Raw genomic sequence first — 19,825 nt, 5'->3', positions numbered from 1 at the left:
GGGACCACAAGCCAGCATAGCCACCATGGGGTGGAGGCGGGTTGATTCATTCCCAGGGAATACCACTCAAAGCCTGGCTTCCCTGCCCTCCCCTGGCTCCTCACTATCCTACTGTCACAGCAGAGGAGACAAGAGGCATCGAGGAGGAGCCAACCCACCTCCCCTTGGTCGTCTGCATTGACAAGCTCACCAAAGTCTACAAGACGGACAAGAAGCTGGCGCTAAACAAGCTGAGCCTCAACCTCTACGAGAACCAGGTCGTGTCCTTCCTGGGGCACAATGGTGCAGGCAAGACCACCACCATGTGAGTGCCTGTCTAGGCAGACAGAGATCATGTTCCTCTGGCCAGCTGCAGGGTGTGAGGCAGGGGCTTTGGGATGTCTCTGCAGGGCTCTGTGGCAGCTGGTACCATGCCCAGAGGGCAGCAGTGTGGGTGCGGGGCTGGCACAAACATGGGACAGGAGTAGGCTCATGGCCCTGTGCTGATACTGCTCTGCCTGGGGCCCAACAGATGCTCCCAGAGGTGGTGGTTGGGATTGGAGCTAGCCTGAGGAATATGAGCTGCCTCAATTGTTGCCTTTCTCCGTCCATCCAGGTCCATCCTCACTGGCTTGTTCCCTCCAACATCGGGCTCTGCTACCATCTATGGCCATGATATCCGTACGGAGATGGACAAGATCCGGAAGAACCTGGGCATGTGTCCCCAGCATAACGTGCTCTTTGACAGGCTGACAGTGGAGGAGCATCTCTGGTTCTACTCACAGCTCAAGAGCATGGCAGAGGAGGAGATCCGCAAGGAGATGGACAAGTAGGCACCCTCCAGCTCCTTTGTCTTCATCCATGCCTTTGGCATGAGCAAGTCTCCTTCTTGCTGGCTGTGCTATGGGGGCGATCTGGTGGCAGAGGTTTCCCAGGGAGCAGCTCCACCAAGTGTTTTCCCCACCTTGGGGTGTCAGGCTGTGGAAGTGAGCAAAAGATTCTCATAGCCTGACTGCAGCTGGGCTGTCCCAGCAGCAGATACCATGTCGGGGAAAGCCATTACATACTCCCCACAGGCACAGGGCACTAGTACAGCCCCCCCAGCATTCCTGGTGCTTCTGCCCTGTCCCCAGGATGATTGAGGACCTGGAGCTCTCCAACAAACGGCACTGCCAGGTGCAGACTCTGTCGGGTGGCATGAAGAGGAAGCTGTCGGTGGCCATTGCCTTTGTGGGCGGGTCACGAGCTGTTATCTTGGATGAGCCCACAGCTGGTGTGGACCCATATGCCCGAAGGGCCATCTGGGACCTCATCCTCAAGTACAAGCCAGGTGAGCAGAGCTGAGCAGAGCCTAGCATGCTCCTCTGTGGCAGCTGCAGCCCCTCTGCTGAGGCTTTGTGCTGCCATCAGGGAGGACCATCTTGCTCTCCACACACCACATGGATGAAGCTGACCTGCTGGGGGACCGCATTGCCATCATCTCCCATGGCAAGCTCAAGTGCTGTGGTTCTCCATTGTTCCTCAAGAGCACCTATGGTGACGGCTACAAGCTGACAGTGGTGAAGAAGCAGTCGGACACCAGGAATGGCACAGGTCTGGGGAGCAGTGGGACCCTTTGTTAAAGGAGTAGATGGCACCCGCCCTTCTTCAGCCTGGCAAAGCCTTCTTCAGCAGTCAACAACCAAGTATTCCCATCCTGAGTCTCCTTAGGCCACGTGGAGGGCAGAAGGGGTGGTGCAGGGGTGTAAGAGGTCCCAATGCTCAGCCTTAATTTTTCCCAGTTGGGTCCTTGGGCAGACCTTACACAGTGGCATTTTTCTCCGGATGCTGGTTCTGTCAAGCCTGAGGGTTGCCCTGTGAGTTGAGATGTCCAGTGTGGGCCACATTGCAGAAGACCATCCCCAGGCTAGTCAGGGTGACAGGGAAGCCCCTATGGTATTGGGGAGTAGGGGAAATGTGGGGGGTCTTGGAGGGAGGCCAGGTGTGAACTGACCAATGGGTACTGTCTCTGTGCTTCAGAGCCAGGCCACAGCCCCCTGAGCCACTCCTCTGTCAGCCCCTGCTCTGAGCCTCGTGTCTCCCAGTTCATCAAGAAGTATGTGGCCTCCTGCCTTCTCATCTCAGACACAAACACAGAGCTCTCCTACATCCTGCCCAGTGAGGCTGTCAAGAAGGGCTGCTTTGAGAGGCTCTTCCAGGTACCTGCAGGGGCTGGCAGAGTGGGCAGGCAAGGGGCTGTGGCACTGTGGACATCTGCCCTCCTCACACAGCACTTTGCTCCCACAGCACTTGGAGCAGAGTCTGGAAGAGCTGGACCTCACCAGTTTTGGGCTGATGGACACTACGCTGGAGGAGGTTTTCCTGAAGGTGTCTGAGGAGGACCAGTCTCTGGAGAACAGTGACGTGGGTACGGGTGCTTGAGGGGGCACAAGGTGCTGCTGGGGCTAGTGAGGGGCTGTGTGATCTTGCTGGGCTTGGTGGCTGCAGGAGTCTCCTGTCCCAGGTGGAGAAGAGATTTCCAGCAGAGCCCATCCTGGCCAAAGGCAGCCAGCCTCTGCTCCACTCTGGCTTTACTCTCACCTGGAATAGTGGTTAGCTCTGATGTCCTCAGCACAGGTCTCCAGAGGACACCATGGAGATGCCCTGAGGGCTGGAGCACCTCTACCATGGAGCCAGGCTGGAGAGCTGCGGGTGTTGACCTGGAGAAGAGAAGGCTCCAGGGAGACCTTATGGCACCTTCTAGTGCCTAAAGGGGGCTTGAAAAAAATGAGAGAGAGGGATTTTAAATGGGCAGATAGTGTTAAAACAAGGGGGGAATGGTTTTAAACTAAAAGAGGAAAAGTTTAGATTAGATGTTAGAAGGAAATTCTCTCTTGTGAGGGTCGTGAGGCCTTGGCACAGGTTGTGCAGAGGAGCTGTAGGTGCACCATCCCTGGAAGTGTTCAAGGCCAGGTTGGATGGGGCCTGGAGCAATTTGGTCTAGTGAAAGGTCTCCCTGCACTTGGCAGGGGGCTGGAATGAGATGGGGTCTCCTCCAACCCAAACCAGTCTGTGGTTCTATGGTACAATCAATCCCTGGTCAGTGCCATGCTGCAGTGTACAGTAACATGGCTGATGGCAACCCACATTTTTTCTTCCAGACATGAAGGAGTCCAAGGATGCCCTGCAGCCACCTGCCTCTGAGCTGGGCCCAAAGTCTGAAGCCAATGGGGAGCCCCTGGCCGAAGCAGCCATGCCAGAGAAGCCCGAGGTGGAGCTCAGCAACCTGGTGACCTGCTCCAAGCTGGCGCAGTCGCAGGCATCCCTGCGCTCAGCGTCCTCGGTGGGCTCCGTGCGTGGCGATGAAGGTGGGGCTTATTCTGAATTCTTTGGGGATTACGCGCCCCTGTTCGATAACCGGCAGGACCCCGATAACATCAGTCTGCAAGGTTGGTGCTGCTGGTGCCCGGCCAGTGGCAGGGGCCGGGGGAGGCACTTAGCTGGGACGTGGAGGGTTCACCCAGGGTGGGCAGAGCTGACCCAGTCCCTCAGGGTATCTGGTTGTGACTGAGATGGGTGGCTCTGACTACTGGGATGAGAGTCCATGGGGAGGGGGCTGATGGGGCATCCAGCAACACAGCACCCAGAGCCCCACAGCCTGTGTGGGAGGGCTGGGAACAGGCTCTTTCCACGAGTTTGCACCCCATGGTGTTAGGGTGTGCATGAGGGTCTCATGCCAAGGCGTGGAGCCAGTGAGAGCAGCCAGTGTTGGCTCTGCCTCTGCCTCCTGTGGGTCTCCAGTGCCACCTTGCAGACTTGCCTCACTAACATGGCCTCTTCCCACACTGCCACCAGTTGGGTTTCTCCTCTTGGTCCTTGGGCACAGAACCACCTTCTACTGATGGCTTCTACTGTCGTACCCTGCCCCGGGTGCAAGGCTCTCCCTGCCTGGATGCTGGGATTGCTGGATAGAGAGGGTGCAGGCAGGTGCCTCAAGGTTATTGCTGTAGTCAGAGATTCTGTTCTGGGTTATCTCACAACTCTTGTGACTAATTTAGGGATGTGCCACCTCTTCCCCCCACTAGGGCTGTGGGAGGCAGAGCTGGGACAGTGCTGTGACAGAGCTCTCACTGTCTTGCTGGGACTCCCACCTGTGTCTTGTCCCCTCTTCCTGACTGTGCTGACCCCCCACCAGCTGGCAGAGGTGATGGGAAAATGGAGGGGTCCTAGAAAAAAAGCACCAAATTAGGTTGTTTTTTTAAAACTATTGTCTAACTTTTCCTTTTGGGGCCAAGAGGAACCTGCCAGCCAGATACCATGCTCCTGACTGCACTGCTGCTGTGGCTTGGTGGCAGAGTTGGGGTTGGGTGCTGCCGTTACCCTTGGGGTGGCTGAGCTGGCCTGGGTGTCTGGCTCAGCTTCTTGGGAGCCCAGGCAGGTGTGGGAGCAACTGTGCTAGAGGGCTGATGTCCCTCTCCCTCCCAGAGCAAGAAGCCGAGGTGGAAGCAGAGGATCGTGACCTGGCAGGTCGGGGAAGCTTCAAGCTGGAAGGCTCGTGGCTGAAGCTGCGCCAGTTCCATGGGCTGATCGTCAAACGCTTCCACTGCGCCAAGCGCAACACCAAGGCCCTCTTCTCGCAGATCCTCCTGCCCGCCTTTTTCGTCTGCGTGGCCATGACTGTGGCGCTCTCCGTGCCCGAAATAGGTGCATGCAAGCCGCCTACCTACCTGCATGCTGGGCGACCTGTTCTGGCTCTCCCAGTGGGGCCACTGGCTGCGGGAGGACAAGGCCAAGACAGTCTCCCTGTGTGCAGTGGTGCTGTGGGCACAAGCGGGTTCCTGTCCTTGTCTCCACAGGTGACCTGCCACCCCTCATCCTCTCGCCATCCCAATACCACAACTACACTCAGCCCAAGGGCAACTTCATTCCTTATGCCAACGAGGAGCGGCGTGAGTACCGGTGAGAGCTGCCACTGCTGGTGACCAGCACCCCGTGCCCAAGGTCTATCCGTGGGACTGTAAGGGGGGCAACTGGGGAGGGCAGCCCACAGTAGGCCTGGTGCCAGGGCTGGCTCAGGCTTGGAGCAGAGTCTGGCTGGTGCCATGTCCCCTGATAGAAAGCGACCTCTGTTCTTGCCAGGGTGTCTCTGGGAGATGTGTGAGCCCTGACACTGTGACTAGCAGCTCAGTCATGCCAGGCATAGGCTGTGTGTGCCCATGATAAATGCCAAGGCCTCAGGGAGGTCCCAGAAGAAGATGGCCATGGTGTTAAGATCTGTGTCTCCTACTCCTTGCTCCTGCAGCATTAGGCTGTCTCCTGATGCCAGCCCTCAGCAGCTGGTGAATACTTTCCATCTGCCTTCTGGTGTGGGAGCCACCTGCGTGCTCAAGACACCCTTTAACAACACGCTGGACCAGCCCATGCAGACCCTCAACCTCAATAGCAATGAGTCCAAAATGCTGGCAGCCAAGTACTTTGATGCCATGTGCATTGACTCCTTCACCCAAGGCCTTCCGCTTTCCAACTTTGTGCCACCACCTCCATCTCCAGCTCCCTCTGACTACCCCATGTCATTGGATGAGGACCTGCTCCATGCCTGGAACTCCACAACCTTCTCCACTCTTAAAGGTATTACCTGTGCTGGGTGCTCTTGTGTTTGGGATTTGGCTCCAGCAGGGAGATGATGCCTCTCCTCACAGAAATGGCTCCAGGGTGCTCTGGCTCTGTTAGTCTGGCCTGGCCACACAGCAGAGCTTTGTTGGGCAGAACTTGTGGCTTTGGCCCTGGCACACTGTCCCTGTTGAGCCCCAGCCATGCCAGTAGAGCCCCTTGGATGGTGACACTGTCACAAAGCCACGTGGCCAGCCTTGCGTCGCTTTTGCTGGATGTGGTCCCCAGCCCTTTCTTTCTCCAGCCATGCCTCATGGCCTATCTCTGAATCTCTGTCCCCAAAAAACTTTTTGCGTGTTCATCTCTTAGTCGCCAGGACCCTGCCTGTCCAGCCGCCTCACTCTCAATGCTGTCCCCAGCAGCTGGGGCAGGCAGGAGCCTGGCTGTGAGCCACCCCTTCTGCTTCTCAGGGACTGTGACCTCAGCCCCTGCCCTGCCCCACATCATCCACGAGCCCATCAAGTGCACGTGCTCCATGCAAGGGACTGGCTTCTCCTGCCCAAGTGGTGTGGGGGGCCATCCCCCACAGATGAAGGTGGTGACAGGGGACATCCTGACAGACATCACAGGGCGCAACGTTTCTGAGTATCTGCTCTACACCTCGGACCGCTTCCGGCTGCACAGGCAAGAGGGGAGGCTGGGAGGGTCTGTCCTGCACCATAGAGCAGGGGTGAGAACCAGGGGCCTGGGGACACCTGCCCTGGGGTGCTGGCTGGAGTCAGCAACATGCTCAAGCATGGTTCCACCCCTGGAGGTGGGGGCAGCAGTTGCAGCTTCCTCAGCAGTGCCTTGTCTCACAGGTATGGGGCACTCACGTTTGGAAACGTCCAGAAATCCATCCCGGCCTCCTTCGGAGCCAGGGCTCCGGCCACAGTGCGCAAGATTGCTGTGCGGAGAACGGCCCAGGTGGGACAGCACTGCACCTCAGGGCCGTGGAGATAGGTGGGGAGGAAAGGGGGCAGCAGTGAGCCCTGGGACTGCTCTTCTGCATTGCTCTCCAAGTGCTTTGGGAGGCTCCAGCCACAGGGGAATGGTCAGTAGGTCTGGCCCAGCACAGTCAGCAATGGCCTGTTCTCTGTACAGCCTTGAGCACAGGACGCCTGCCCTGTGTGTGGCTGTCTATCCCATCCTGTCCCTCTCTCCTAGTACATTTTTTGGCCCAGCTCTCTTGCCCTGTCCCACTGTTCCTCTCTCCTCCTCCAGGTCTTCTACAACAACAAGGGCTACCACAGCATGCCCACTTATCTCAATGCCCTCAACAACGCCATCCTGAGAGCCAACCTGCCCAAGAGCAAAGGCAACCCTGCTGCCTATGGTGAGGATCTGCAGGTGTTTGAGGGCAGGAGCATATCAGGAACAGCATTAGGATATGGTCCAGTCAGCTTCAAAGTGCAGTGTCCACCTTGGGCCAAGCAGGCTAGTGTTCAGCTGGAACAGAGGGGTTCATACGCCTCAGCTCTGAGACATGAGAGCTGGGATGAGTTTTTTGCCAGGCTTGGGCTGGAATGTCCCAAAGTGCTGCCTGGAAGTGCCTGGGCTTGTGACATGTCTAGGGCTGCTCTCCAGTAAGGGGATGGCTTGGCCTTGAGGTGCTGAGTTGCTTCAGAGAGCCCAGCTCCTCTTGAGCTTCACATTGGAAACTCATTCTGCTGAGTCAGGACCAGGCAGACTGGGGACAGGAGTCTGTGTCCAAAGCCAGTTTTCATGCTTCCATGTTTCTTCTGGTTGTTGTTGCAGGCATCACAGTCACCAATCACCCCATGAACAAAACGAGTGCCAGCCTGTCCCTGGATTACCTGTAGGTGCAAGGAGAGGGTCTGAGGGAGGGTGGCTGTCCCATGGGAGGCAGGGGGCTTTTTACTGGTTGTTGCTTGGGAAGACTCAGGCTTCTGCTCTACATGCTGCATGGTGGGGAGGGACAGGGTGGCTGTGATGTGGGGGTCCCTGTGCCATGCCCTGATCTGTGCACAGTGACTGTCCCACACCAGGGTGGGTGGCCCTTCCCCAGGCAACTGAGGGTGATGGAGTCCATACTCTTCTTGCTCCCATCCAGCCTGCAAGGCACAGATGTGGTGATTGCCATCTTCATCATTGTTGCCATGTCCTTCGTCCCAGCCAGCTTTGTGGTATTCCTGGTGGCCGAAAAGGCCACCAAGGCCAAACATCTGCAGTTTGTGAGTGGCTGTGACCCTGTCATCTACTGGTTGGCCAACTACATGTGGGACATGGTAAGTGGGACACGTGGCTCCACTGGCCAGGCCTCCGGGGCTGTGCCAGGGCAGTCACAGAAGTTTCTGTCTTCTCCAGCTAAACTACCTGGTGCCAGCCACGTGCTGCATCATCATCCTGTTCGTGTTTGACCTCCCAGCATATACCTCTCCCACCAACTTCCCTGCTGTCCTCTCCCTCTTCCTGCTCTATGGGTATGTTGCTCAGAGGGGGGTGGTCAGGAGGCACCAGGGATGCCTCCAGAGTCTTAGGGGGTGGTGGTTTTAAACTAAAAGATAGCCATTTAGACCAGATACTGAGAAGAAATTTTTCATAATGGGGGTGGTGAAGTCTTGGCACAGATTGCCCAGAGAAGCTGTGGCATGGAAATGTTCAAGGCCAGGTTGGACAGCTTGGAGCACTAGTGGAAGGTGTCCCTGCCCATGGTCGGGGACTGGATTAGATGACTTTGAAAGATCCTTTCCAATCCAAACCATTCTGTGATGTTCTGCAGCCCCCATAGCTGGTTGGAGTGCAGTGGCTGTGAGGGCTGGGCTGGGAGAGCCTGGAAACAGCAGGATGGAGATGGGCAGTGCCAAGGCTGGAGGTCCCTCTGCTGCCATACTGACGTGTGCTGCTTCTTCTCGCCTCCCCAGCTGGTCCATCACCCCTATCATGTACCCGGCCTCCTTCTGGTTTGAGGTGCCCAGCTCTGCTTACGTCTTCCTCATTGTCATCAACCTCTTCATTGGCATCACAGCCACTGTCGCCACGTTCCTGCTGCAGCTCTTTGAGCACGACAAGGTACAGCATTCACAGCTCTGCTGAGGGCCACCAGGAAGGGAGATGCTGCCATTCTGTTTGTGAGGCAGCTCAGGCTGGGAGGGACCTCAGGAGGTTTCCGTTTCCAGCAGGATCAGCCATGAGACCTTACTGGGCTGGATCTTTGGCATCCTGATCCTACCATGCACTCAGGGTTGTTTGATCGTTGTGTTCTCTCTGCTGTCCCCATAGGACCTGAAGGTGGTGAACAGCTACCTGAAGAGCTGCTTCCTTGTGTTCCCTAACTACAACCTGGGCCATGGCCTGATGGAGATGGCCTACAATGAATACATCAATGAGTACTATGCCAAGATTGGTATGGCCTCTTTTTCTCTCCTTCCTTTGTGCCAGGGTATGAGGAGCTGGAGGGGACCACGATGCTGGCTGGCACATCCCCTCTGCTTGCCCTGTGAGGGTGTCCCAAGGCCCAGAGCAACCTGGAGCAAAAAGCCAAGGGGGGTGGGCTACATGGGGCACCGAAAAAGACATGACTGAGGGTCAGCTGTGGTGGTTCCTTGGGCCATCCCAAATAGCAGCCCCATGGGGAGAAGACGGTGTGAGACCTGACAGAGGTGTGTAGTTCTGCTGCTGCTGCTCACTGCCTGTGTTGGGCCATGGTGAGGCTGTGCTGGATCTTAGTAGTGGCGTAGTGTAGCTGTGGTGGGCCATGCTGGGTCTGTGATGTGACAGGAGGGATGGGGGCTGCAGGGACTCTCCTTACAGACAGGGTTTCTTGGGGGCTGTGCTGCCCAACCAACACAAGCCTTTTGCCACTTACAGCTTCATCCTGGCCTCAGAAGCTCACGTGCTCTCTGTTTTTGAGCAGCTTCTGTACATTATCCAGGTGCTGCTGGCATTTCGAGGGACAGTTTGGGGTCAAGGTTTGACAAATCCCTCTGATTCCACTCTCATCTGCGTTGATTCATCCTACTGAGGTTGAAAACTTGCCAGATGATTTCCACAGCACCCATGCTCTGAGAGGGCATTGTGTTGTGGTCAGCCCAGACAGCTGTGGTGGGCAAGCATGGGACCAGTGTCATTGTCATGGGTCAACTCAGGAGGGACAACCAAGCTGTCTCCATCAGAAGGTGTCCCCAGCTGCTCTCTGCTCTTCCTCCTATTCAGGGCAGTTTGATAAAATGAAATCACCCTTCGAATGGGACATCGTGACACGGGGGCTTGTTGCCATGACAATTGAAGGCTTTGTTGGCTTCTTCATCACCATCATGTGCCAGTACAATTTCTTCCGGAAGCCCCAGTGAGTGTGGCACAGGGCAGGGATGTTGGGGTAAAGATTTGCCATTGGGACCCTTAAGCTTCAGGCTGCCCTTCTGGCAGTGTTGAGTGGGAGCTGCCCAGTCCTGTCAGGGGTGTAGCTCCTGGTCCCACATTCCCCGCTGCCTCTGCCCCCTCCCACAGGCGCCTGCCCGTCTCCACCAAACCCATTGAGGATGACATTGATGTGGCCAATGAGAGGCACCGGGTCCTGCGAGGTGACGCCGACAATGACATGCTAAAGATCGAGAACCTCACGAAGGTGGGGGCTGCATCAGGCTGCAGGGAGACTCCAGGGACCAGCCCGGCCCACAGATGTGGGTCCAGGTGGCTTCTGGTGGGCTGAGTCCCCATCCCCTTCCCTGCCAGGTGTACAAGTCCCGCAAGATTGGGCGCATCTTGGCTGTGGACCGGCTGTGTGTGGGTGTGCGCCCCGGGGAGTGCTTTGGGCTGCTGGGTGTCAACGGTGCGGGCAAGACCACAACATTCAAGATGCTGACAGGGGATGAGAGCACCACGGGTGGAGAGGCCTTCATTAACGGACACAGGTAAGGGGGACCTGGGGGTTGCCTGCTTTCCTGGGGATGGGATGGGGTCTGCTTGGAGGCTCCCAGGATAAAGCAGCATGAGTGAGCTTGTGTGTCCCAGTGGGACTCTGCAGGCTTGTGTCCTCCTGGGTAACCATCAGCCTGGGATGTGGGGTAAGAGACAGTGGCCCTGTGCTGAGGCTGCCCAGTGGGGTTTTGCCTGGGGGGAGATGTTCCAGTATAAAGACATGTGAAAGGGGGCTCAGCAGCAGTCCTCACAAAAAGAATTCTTTCTTTCCACAAACCCTCAATCCTCTCCCACAGCATCCTGAAGGAGCTCCTGCAGGTCCAGCAGAGCTTGGGCTACTGCCCCCAGTTCGACGCGCTCTTTGATGAGCTGACAGCCCAGGAGCACCTGGAGCTCTACACCCGCCTGCGTGGCATCCCCTGGAAGGATGAGGAGCGGGTAGGCCTCTGGGCAAGCAGTTTGCAACAGCCAAGGGCTGGTGCTGTGCCACAGGGATGGCATCTCACTGGACAGCAGCGGCAGCCTGAGCCGGTGCTGCTGCTCTTGTAGCAGTGCCACCCTAGCAGTGTGTCCACATGGGCTGCCAGGGCCAGGCACATGCACTCAGAGTCCCCACTAGTGCTCATAGCTGTGCCAGGGGCTGCCCTGGGGCTTCCCTGATTGGCACATGGCTAGTAGTCCCCTCAGCAGCTGACGTGCCAGGGAGCCCAACCCCTGCCTGCTCTGTCAGCCCCGTGCCCTTGGCAGGATGACAGCAGTCCCCCATGCCTTGCAGGTGGTCAAGTGGGCACTGAAGAAACTGGAGTTGACCAAGTATGCAGACAAGCCTGCCAGCACCTACAGTGGGGGCAACAAGAGGAAGCTATCCACAGCCATCGCGCTCATTGGATACCCAGCCTTCATCTTCCTGGTGCGCCCTGAGGGTAGAAAAATGACTCCGGGTGGGAGTCACCCCCTGCTTCACATGCCATGCATCTCCTGGAGTGTGGGATGGTGGCCTGAGCTGGACTCAGGACAGGAAGGGAGTGGCAGGGTTCGTCCCAGGGCTGGTATGTCTGAGGGTGCTGTCTGTCCCCCAGGATGAGCCAACCACAGGGATGGACCCCAAGGCACGGCGTTTTCTCTGGAACCTCATCTTGGATGTCATCAAAACGGGTCGCTCCGTGGTGCTCACGTCTCACAGGTACAGAGGGGTTCTGTGCCCGTGATGCCTCTGAGCACCTGGGGTGCTATATGGGAGGGAGAGGGCTCCCCTGTGGTCGTGTTCGAGGGTCCCAGGACGAGGGAAGAGATGAGAATTTTGACTCCATGTTTCAGAAGGCTGATTCAATATATTATGATATTATATTAAAATGCTGTACTAAAACTATGTTAAAAAGAATAGAGAGGACAGGATCCATCAGAAGCTAGAAAGGAAAGGAAGGAATTAATAACAAAATCTTGTGACTGCTCACAGCCGACACAGGTGGCTGTCATTAGTCATCAAGTAAAAACAATTTCACATGCTAGATAAACAATTCTCCAAATCACATTCCAAAGCAACAAAACATGGAGAAGCTGAAGCTTCCTAGCTTCTCAGGAGAAATGATCTTGGCAAAAGGATTTTTCATAAAATATGTCTGTGGTGCTCCCCAGCATTTGGCTCCCCAGTCCCTGGCATGAGGAGCAGGGGGAGCCTAGGACACCCTCTGTTGCCTTTTCTCATCCCTGGTGGTGGGGCCACAGCACTTGGGTGACGGCCTGGGAGGCCCAGTTCTCCACCTACCCCCACCATAGCCCTGGCGTGGTCCTCCAATGCCCTCCACTGAACCCTTTCTTGTCACCCCAGCATGGAGGAATGTGAGGCCCTCTGCACCCGCCTGGCCATCATGGTGAACGGGCGGCTCAAGTGTCTTGGCAGCATTCAGCACCTGAAGAACAGGTAAGAGCCTGGCAGGAGCTCAGAATGCCTCCATGGGGCCCAGCAGCCTGTGTGTGCTACTGGGCAGGAGGGGGGTGGTTCCCCATGGTTGGGTGACAGTGTGGCATGCGTGACAAGATACCAGCCCTCTGTGTCAGTGCTGCTTTAGAGGTGGGCAGGGAACGGGGTCACTGAAGTGCCCTGCCACTGACCTGGTGTCCAGTAGTGGCTGCCTGAGAGCATCGTCCCCTTCCATAGGGTCATGGGGGAGCAGATGAGGGGACAGGTCCTCATTCTGTGCCTTGTTCCTGTGCAGGTTCGGTGATGGCTACATGATCACAGTGCGCACCAAGTCCAGCCTCAATGTCAAGGAGGTGGTGAGGTTCTTCAACCGTAACTTCCCTGAGGCTGTCCTCAAGGTGAGCTGCCCATCGTAGCCAGGCTGTCCCCTGCCAGCCCCCACTTCAGGGCACAAGCAGCCTTCACCCTCCACTGGGTGATGGGAGGGAGTCTGGGAGTGAGGGCTCAGTGCCCCCTCTGTGATCACCCTCCAGGAGCGTCATCACACCAAGGCCCAGTACCAGCTGAAGTCAGACCAGATCTCACTGGCACAGGTCTTCAGCAAGATGGAGCAGGTGGTGGATGTGCTGGGCATTGAAGACTACTCTGTCAGCCAAACCACACTGGACAATGTAAGACTGGGGACAGCATGGGCAGCTGGATGCTTGTCCCCAGGGAGTGCCGAAGTGCCAGGCAGAGTCTGCCTTTGGGGCAGGGGTTGGAGCTAGATGGGGAGCATGGTGGCAGCCGCCACATGTCAGGATGCCCTGGGTCCTGACCTGGCAATGTGAGGGGTGGAGGTGCTTGCAGATACCTGAGTCTCTTGCCCCTTCCTCCTCAGGTGTTTGTGAATTTTGCGAAGAAGCAAAGTGACAACCTGGAGCAGCAGGAGACCAGCCCCAGCTGTGTCCTGCAGTCACCCCTGGAGCGTGTGCTAAGCCTGCTGCGCCCCCGCACTGCCCCCACTGAGCTGCGGGCCCTCGTGGTAGAGGAGCAGGAGGACCTGGAGACTGATGATGAAGGCCTCATCAGCTTTGAGGAGGAGAGGGTGAGAGGTTGTCCCCAGATCTGGGTGTTCCTGGTCCCACCTGTGTCTGTGCTACAGGCCCTGGAACTGGGTGCTGTGTCACCACAGAGCTGACACAATGGAGTGGCCGAGTCTGGGAGGGGTGGGGGCTCTCTGCTCTGCTGCCTGTGCCAGACTCTGGCCCCAGATGCCTTGAGTATGCTTTCTAAGTGGGCAGCCCCTGAGCCCTGCCTGTCTCCCTGCTCAGGCTCAGCTCTCCTTCAACACGGACACGCTGTGCTGAGACCCCGAGGACAACCACGTCGTCAAGCCACCAAACCCTTTTGGCCTCTCCCCTCCCTTTGCCCCGTGGAGCGGAGTTGCCACAGCTGGAGCCACATGCCAGGGAGGACACAGTGGGTACAGCAATGCCTGGATGGACCTCGGAAGCCACCACTGAGGTGGCTATTGCCCCCTTCAGCTCTGCAGCAGCGTCACTGCGTGGTGCTGGGAGCATGGTCCTCAACATGCCATGGATGGAGACTCTGAAGGAAAGGAAAGGACATGGCTTGGTGCCAGCACTGCCAGCCCCATTCACTTTGGGGCAGAGACACACAGGCCTGTGAGCGGTGCCTTTGGACACCCGTGTTGCACTCACTCTGGGGACCCTTGGCTGTGGGTACCTCCCCAGGCCTGGCCCTGTGGAGCTGGAAGGAAGGCTGCTTCCACATCACCCCCGGCTGATGCTGCCCTGGGCACCACTGGGGCAGGTGCTCTGGTCCTTCACCCATAACCGATTTCTGTCACCAGCGGGATGTCACTGGGAGTCTTGGCGCCCACCCTGGGGTCTGTTCGCTCTGGCCCTGCCTGGCCTTGGGCACTGGCTTCGTCCCCAGGCAGCAGTGCTGTTGCAGAGGCACGTGGCAGCACAGAGGAGTATTTCACAGGGTATTTCACATGCTGGCACCAGCTGTTTCTCCCCTCTGCCCCTAATCATGTCCCTCACCCTCAAATCTCTGATCCTGCCTCCTGCCTGCCCTCATGACTTGCTTCCCCTGTCACAGGGCATTGCTGCAGCTCTGCCACCTTTCTGCTGTGTCCCCTTCCACTTCACTTTTGCCCTGACACTTGTTCCTCAGTGTCCAGCCCTGTACAGGAACCAGCTGCACTAGGTTCTTATTGTTGCGTCACTGGTGGTACTGGGAGAGGGGTTGCAGCACCTCAGTTTGGCTTTGGAAGCTGGTGGTGGGGGTGACCTTAAGGTACGAGGTCAGGACAGTGCGGGTGGGTGCTGGCAGCCTGGCAATGGTGCCTGGGGTGGTGGGGAGGGAAGGATGGACTGCAGTAGTTGTCACTGGCCAGCAGCGGCCACCCCCTCAGTCAGCAGTGCCCCTCCTTTTTGTAGAGGGTCCTGCTGCCTTGTCACCCACAGGGACCATGGCTGGTGTCTGCAGCTCTCAACAAGCTGCAGTTGTGCCCAGAGGTGGACCTGTCATGTTGACCCCGTCCCCCTGCTGCTGGGTGCCAGAGCCTTTGGCAACTCCCCAGGGTGGCTATGCACTTTCCTGGGGAGCAGCCTTGGTCTGTCTGCTCTGATGCCCTCTCTGTCTCCCTGGCACAGGCTTGGCAGGAGGCCCTAAGCAGCACCAGGTACCTCAGCTGGCTGCTGTGGGAGGTGGGGAGAGGCTGGCTCTGGCCCCACTTGGGCACAGAAGCAGGGCCTGACCTCAACTGTCCCTATGCCCCCTTGTCCTATCAGGCCCATATACCACCTGCTATGGATTGTGATACAATATACAGTATTTTCAATAGGGGGAAAACTGGGAGAAGAAGCTCTATTTTCAGATTTTTCAGACAATTTTTTTTAATGGCATATGGGAAACTGGCTGGATCTGGGATGGTTTGGAGGGGACAGGAGGGCAGCCCCCACCAGCGTGCCCCTGCTCCTATGCTGGGCACACTCTGCCTTCCCCAGGCGATACTGGGTGACAAGCCAGCTCCAAGTTTGCCCTTTGCCATCAGGGAGAGGGGATGATGTAATCTCTTGAGTCCCCAGCTGTCACCTTGGTGGCACCCTGGGGCACCCCAGGGTGGGCAGTGCTGCTGTGCTCTGGGCTTTATCCTTGCCCCATAGCTGCCACACTACACTCTTGTTCCAGGTGCCTGAAGGGCACTGGCACCCCAGTCACAGTGTCTTCCCTGTCCACCCAGTCTTCCCCCTGCCACCATTGCTGTCATTCGCATGGCTTCTGAGGGTCGCTGGAGGTGCCCATGCAGCCTGGGTGGCCACGGTGGCCTACCTGCTATGGGCTGGGTGCTGCCCGGGCACAGGCACTGTGCTAGAGTCAGTCCAAGGGTGGAGCGGGAAGGTGGCACCCCAGGGCAGGGGTGGTTGCTGCCTTAACACTGTTCACGTCATTGAGTTTGGCCCCGCTTCCAGCCTTGCCTCCCCCTCCACATCCTTGGCCACCAGCCGCGGGCATGGTGCCAGTGCCATGCTCAGCCCCGGGCGTGGGGCCCCTGGGGGTGGGGACATCTTGGAGCTGCCTGTATATTGCTACCAAACAAAAAGAAGAAATGTGAAAATAATGATCGTTTTAAATAAAAAATAATAACTGAATCCCTTGAGGCTGTGTAGTTGCTCATGGGGGGAATGGCAGGGCTGGATGCCTGGGAGGGCCTGGGCTGAGGAGGAGAGTGGCAGTGCCCAGAGTGGGGGTGCAAGGTCCTGCTAGGGGCAGGGTGTGCTGGGGCACAGCACAGGTCTGTGCCCAGTGCTTGTCATCATTCAAGCAGTGTGGGGTGGTTGGGGGTACAGGCAGGAGTGGCAGCAGCTGGCAATGCCACCAGCTGCATTACCAGCCTGGGGTTGGCAGCAGCCACGGTGGCAGGGCCCCATGGCAGGGCGTCCTGTCTGTGCCATGGGGCCAGGCGTGGGTGGGAGCGGGTGCACCCCGAGGAGGAATGTGGGCTGGGAGGGGCTGTGGTTTCACCTGTGGCACTCCGAGTGCAGCCAGCAGTGCAGCAGCAGCCGCCGTGCAGCATGGCCGAAAAACCCCAAATCCAGCTCTTCATCAAGGTGAGCAGGGTCCTCAGGTCAGTGCCCCAGGCCACGGGTAGCTCTGGCAACCAACCCTGGCAGTGCTGTGGTGGGGTGGCTGGGCTGCCCCTGCCCACTGCAGTGCCCAGATGTGGGGCACTGGGCAGGCAGGGTGGCAGATAGTGGGCAGTGGGTCAGGCGCTGGGTAGGCAATGGGGCTGACAACAGGCAGTGGGGCAGGCAGGGGACAGCAGGCAGGTGGGGGGACAGGCAGCAGGCAGGACAGGCAGTGGGCAGCTCGGGCTCTTCTCCAGGGCACACTGCTTGCTGCTTCCTGCCCTGCAGGCACAGGGGCTGTGGGGGCTAAACCTGGGGAGGTTGGAACAGGTTTCCACCGAAAGCAGGTCCCAGCAGCACAGCATCTGCCTGCACCTGCCAGGCCCTTCCCAGCCCCCACCTGGCCAGGGCAGTCTGTCTGGCTGTGCAGGCCAGGACAGGGCTCACCTGGGATTATGGCTGGAGTTGACAGGGCCACCAATATCTCTGTCACCTTCCTCTGGCACATCTCTGCTGCTGGACTGTCCACTGCCACTGCTACCCCTGCTGCCACTACTGCTCTCAAGCCCTTGTCTCCCTGGCACTGTGAGACTGCCGCAGTCTGGAGGTCCTTGTCCCCAGAGGGTGCCAGGGCCAGCACTTGCTGTGCCATGTGGCTGCTCTGGGTGCGGCACTGAGATTCTGGGAGCAGGCAGGGGCCAGGAGCTGGCATCTTGCCTGGCATAGCAGGTGCCATGGGCAGCAGCACAGCTTGTCAGGCTGGGCTGGGGCATGTGCCCTATCATCTTCATCCTGCACCCTCTGGGGCGGACCCCAATGAGAACATGCCAGGGCAAAAGGGCAGCTGAGCTCTCCTTCTGTGCTACAGGCAAGCGAGGATGGGGAGAGCGTAGGGCACTGCCCCTTCTGCCAGCGGCTCTTCATGGTGCTGCTGCTCAAAGGGGTGCCCTTCACCCTCACCACTGTGGACGTGAAGAGGTGAGTGGTGGCCCCCTCTCAAGGGGTGCCAGCTCTGGGGCCAGGATCATGTGCAGGGTGGGGGTGTTGGTAGGTTCTCAACACTTTGGGAAGGGATGTGAAGGGTGGGCACTATGGGATGCATGGAGCTTTTTGTACCTCCCCCAGTGACCATTCGTGCTTGGGGGAGGTTGGCAGGTATTTCCTTGGGCACACACTGAGGCAGGAGGGGCCTGGGGGCACCACCTTTTGAACCAGCCTACCAAAACTCCCTTTGCCTGGGACACGTGCACAGTATGAACACACTCACACACAATGCCCTGCAGAACCCTGGACATGCCAGGCATCAGTGGTGTACCCATCTCCCACAGGGCGCTGGATGTGCTGAAGGACTTCGCTCCAGGTGCCCAGCTGCCCGTCCTCCTCTACAACGGCGAGCCCAAGACCGACACCGTCACCATTGAGGAGTTCCTGGAGGACCAGCTGGGCCCCCCCATGTCAGTGGCTGGTGCTGCCTTGAGAGGAGGAAGGGGCCCCCTGAAAGAAGGGCAGGACAATCTGAGGGATGAGGGGGCTGACAGCACATGAGCCAGTCAGCCTCTCGTACCTGCCTCAGCTGTGCCCATATCCCCACAGGTGCCCCAGTCTGGTCCCACAGTACCCGGAGTCAAGTCTGGCTGGGAACGACATTTTCCACAAATTCTCTGCCTTCATCAAGAACCCAGTACCTGCCCAGGACGAGGGTGAGGAAAGGGTGCCACACCCCAAAGCTCAGCCTGGTCACACTGAACTTTCCCAGTCCCCCCACCCGCTCCACGGTCAGGTCTGTCCAGGCACTGCCCTCTCTGTGCGGGCCACTGTGGCTATGCCAGGTCTCTGTGGGAGGGCAGAGGCAGGTGCCAGCCTGAGCCAGGTGGGAAGAGGCTGACAGGTGCTGCCTGGACGCCTGGGCTGGGCTGGCAGGAGGCCACAGCAGAACAAGGCTGTACTGTGACCTGGCCACCCTCCCTGCAGCTCTGCAGCGGAGCCTGCTGCGGGCCTTGCTGAAGCTGGATGAGTACCTGAATGCCCCTCTGGAGCACGAGCTGGCCCAGGACCCCCACCTCCGGGTCTCCCGGCGCCATTTCCTTGACGGAGACCACCTCACATTGGCTGACTGCAACCTGCTGCCAAAGCTCAACATTGTTCAGGTAAGCCACGGCTATCCCAGCACCATGCCCTTCTTTCCCTGGCATCCCTATGCCCTCACTTTCCTCTTGGTACCTACAGCAAGCCCCTGCCCCTTTCCCAGCTGCTCTCTCGGTTCTGTGCCGCCCAGCATCCCTCTCCCCAGGAGACCTGCCCAGCACCATGCCCTCCACAGATCCCACTCCTCTCTGCATCCTGAGTGCCAGCCCTCCACTGTGCAGTGCCATGAATGTCCCTGGCTCTCTGCTACCCTTCCCAACTGGTGCCTGCCCTGATGGTAGAGCCCTCCACGGCACAGTGTCAGGCAGGTCTCCCCCGTTTGTACCCGCAGGTTGTGTGCCAGCACTACCGCCACTTTGGGATCCCCAAGGACCTGCAGGGCGTGTGGCGGTACCTCAACAGTGCCAGTGAGACCAAGGAGTTCAAATACACCTGCCCCAACAGCCAGGAGATTATAGAAGCGTATCGTTCCGTGGTCCGGGCACCGCAGTGAGCCGGGCATGTGCCCCGGTGGGTGCAGGGCCAAGGCTGGGGTCAGGCAGGAGGTCAGCGCCCACCCTGCCCCTGCCTGCAGGGGCTCAGGAGAGCTGTGCCACTCACACCCAAATTCGCTCCACTGGCACACAGGTGCTGGCAGCAATCTGCAGTGCACTCAGCCCCTCTTGTGCCACCCACCCTTCCTCACAACCAGGACAAGCTCTGTGGCCCCTCGAGCACCAGGATGAGGGCAAAGGGGGACAGCCACACACCACAGCTGTGCCCAGCTGAGGGCAGGGACAGAGCTGGGGAAAACAAGCTGCCCTGCAGCCACTTGCACAGGCAGGCACACCGTGCCACCCACCTGGGCAGCAGGCACCACAAGGTGCCCTCACACCTGCACCAGGTGTGGGGACCTGGCACAGCCATAGAGACCTAGGAACTGGGTCTTTATGGCTGTGTCCAGAGAGCTGGAGGGGAATAGCACAGGCAATGGGCACAGGTCAGTTCCCCCCAGAACTCACTATTAGGAAGCCCTCAACAGACTTGGGGGTTGTGAAGCAGGGAAAGCCCAAGATAAGCTTCAAAGTTCCTGGAAATCAATAAAAGCTTTGCAAGTAAGACCAGTGTGAGTCTGCAGTGACCACCCCAG

The 19,825-nt window shown here is 58.3% G+C and overlaps 2 protein-coding genes across 5 annotated transcripts in view; both read left to right on the top strand.

The window, feature by feature from the left end:
* The window catches only part of ABCA2 (ATP binding cassette subfamily A member 2), a 34,140-nt gene extending 18,066 nt beyond the window's left edge, over positions 1-16,074 (top strand). For 2 of the 4 annotated variants that reach the window (XM_064393591.1, XM_064393594.1), the window contains 29 exons: positions 121-304; positions 596-808; positions 1,113-1,309; positions 1,390-1,572; positions 1,999-2,177; positions 2,266-2,386; positions 3,120-3,407; positions 4,444-4,662; positions 4,815-4,917; positions 5,261-5,586; positions 6,039-6,252; positions 6,429-6,534; positions 6,832-6,943; positions 7,366-7,426; positions 7,682-7,856; positions 7,936-8,051; positions 8,493-8,640; positions 8,851-8,974; positions 9,784-9,916; positions 10,078-10,195; positions 10,303-10,481; positions 10,785-10,926; positions 11,264-11,398; positions 11,568-11,671; positions 12,317-12,409; positions 12,705-12,807; positions 12,943-13,080; positions 13,290-13,496; positions 13,723-16,074. In XM_064393591.1, coding sequence (XP_064249661.1) covers positions 121-304; positions 596-808; positions 1,113-1,309; positions 1,390-1,572; positions 1,999-2,177; positions 2,266-2,386; positions 3,120-3,407; positions 4,444-4,662; positions 4,815-4,917; positions 5,261-5,586; positions 6,039-6,252; positions 6,429-6,534; positions 6,832-6,943; positions 7,366-7,426; positions 7,682-7,856; positions 7,936-8,051; positions 8,493-8,640; positions 8,851-8,974; positions 9,784-9,916; positions 10,078-10,195; positions 10,303-10,481; positions 10,785-10,926; positions 11,264-11,398; positions 11,568-11,671; positions 12,317-12,409; positions 12,705-12,807; positions 12,943-13,080; positions 13,290-13,496; positions 13,723-13,758 — 4,457 coding nt within the window. In that variant the 3' untranslated portion in view covers positions 13,759-16,074. The remainder of the gene's footprint in view (positions 1-120; positions 305-595; positions 809-1,112; positions 1,310-1,389; positions 1,573-1,998; positions 2,178-2,265; positions 2,387-3,119; positions 3,408-4,443; positions 4,663-4,814; positions 4,918-5,260; positions 5,587-6,038; positions 6,253-6,428; positions 6,535-6,831; positions 6,944-7,365; positions 7,427-7,681; positions 7,857-7,935; positions 8,052-8,492; positions 8,641-8,850; positions 8,975-9,783; positions 9,917-10,077; positions 10,196-10,302; positions 10,482-10,784; positions 10,927-11,263; positions 11,399-11,567; positions 11,672-12,316; positions 12,410-12,704; positions 12,808-12,942; positions 13,081-13,289; positions 13,497-13,722) is intronic. The other 2 variants (XM_064393592.1, XM_064393593.1) reach the window with 2 other exon arrangements.
* A 23-nt stretch (positions 16,075-16,097) lies between these two features.
* Positions 16,098-19,800, top strand: CLIC3 (chloride intracellular channel 3). The gene is given in 6 exon segments (XM_064393611.1): positions 16,098-17,412; positions 17,415-17,529; positions 17,880-18,005; positions 18,145-18,251; positions 18,523-18,698; positions 19,028-19,800. Coding segments are annotated over 6 exon segments (813 nt in total). The 5' UTR covers positions 16,098-17,285; the 3' UTR covers positions 19,190-19,800.
* Positions 19,801-19,825: the final 25 nt, after the last annotated feature.

This window comes from Passer domesticus, chromosome 18 (assembly GCF_036417665.1).
Source record: "Passer domesticus isolate bPasDom1 chromosome 18, bPasDom1.hap1, whole genome shotgun sequence".
Lineage (NCBI taxonomy): Eukaryota > Metazoa > Chordata > Aves > Passeriformes > Passeridae > Passer > Passer domesticus.
This window is presented reverse-complemented; position numbering and strand designations above follow the sequence as displayed.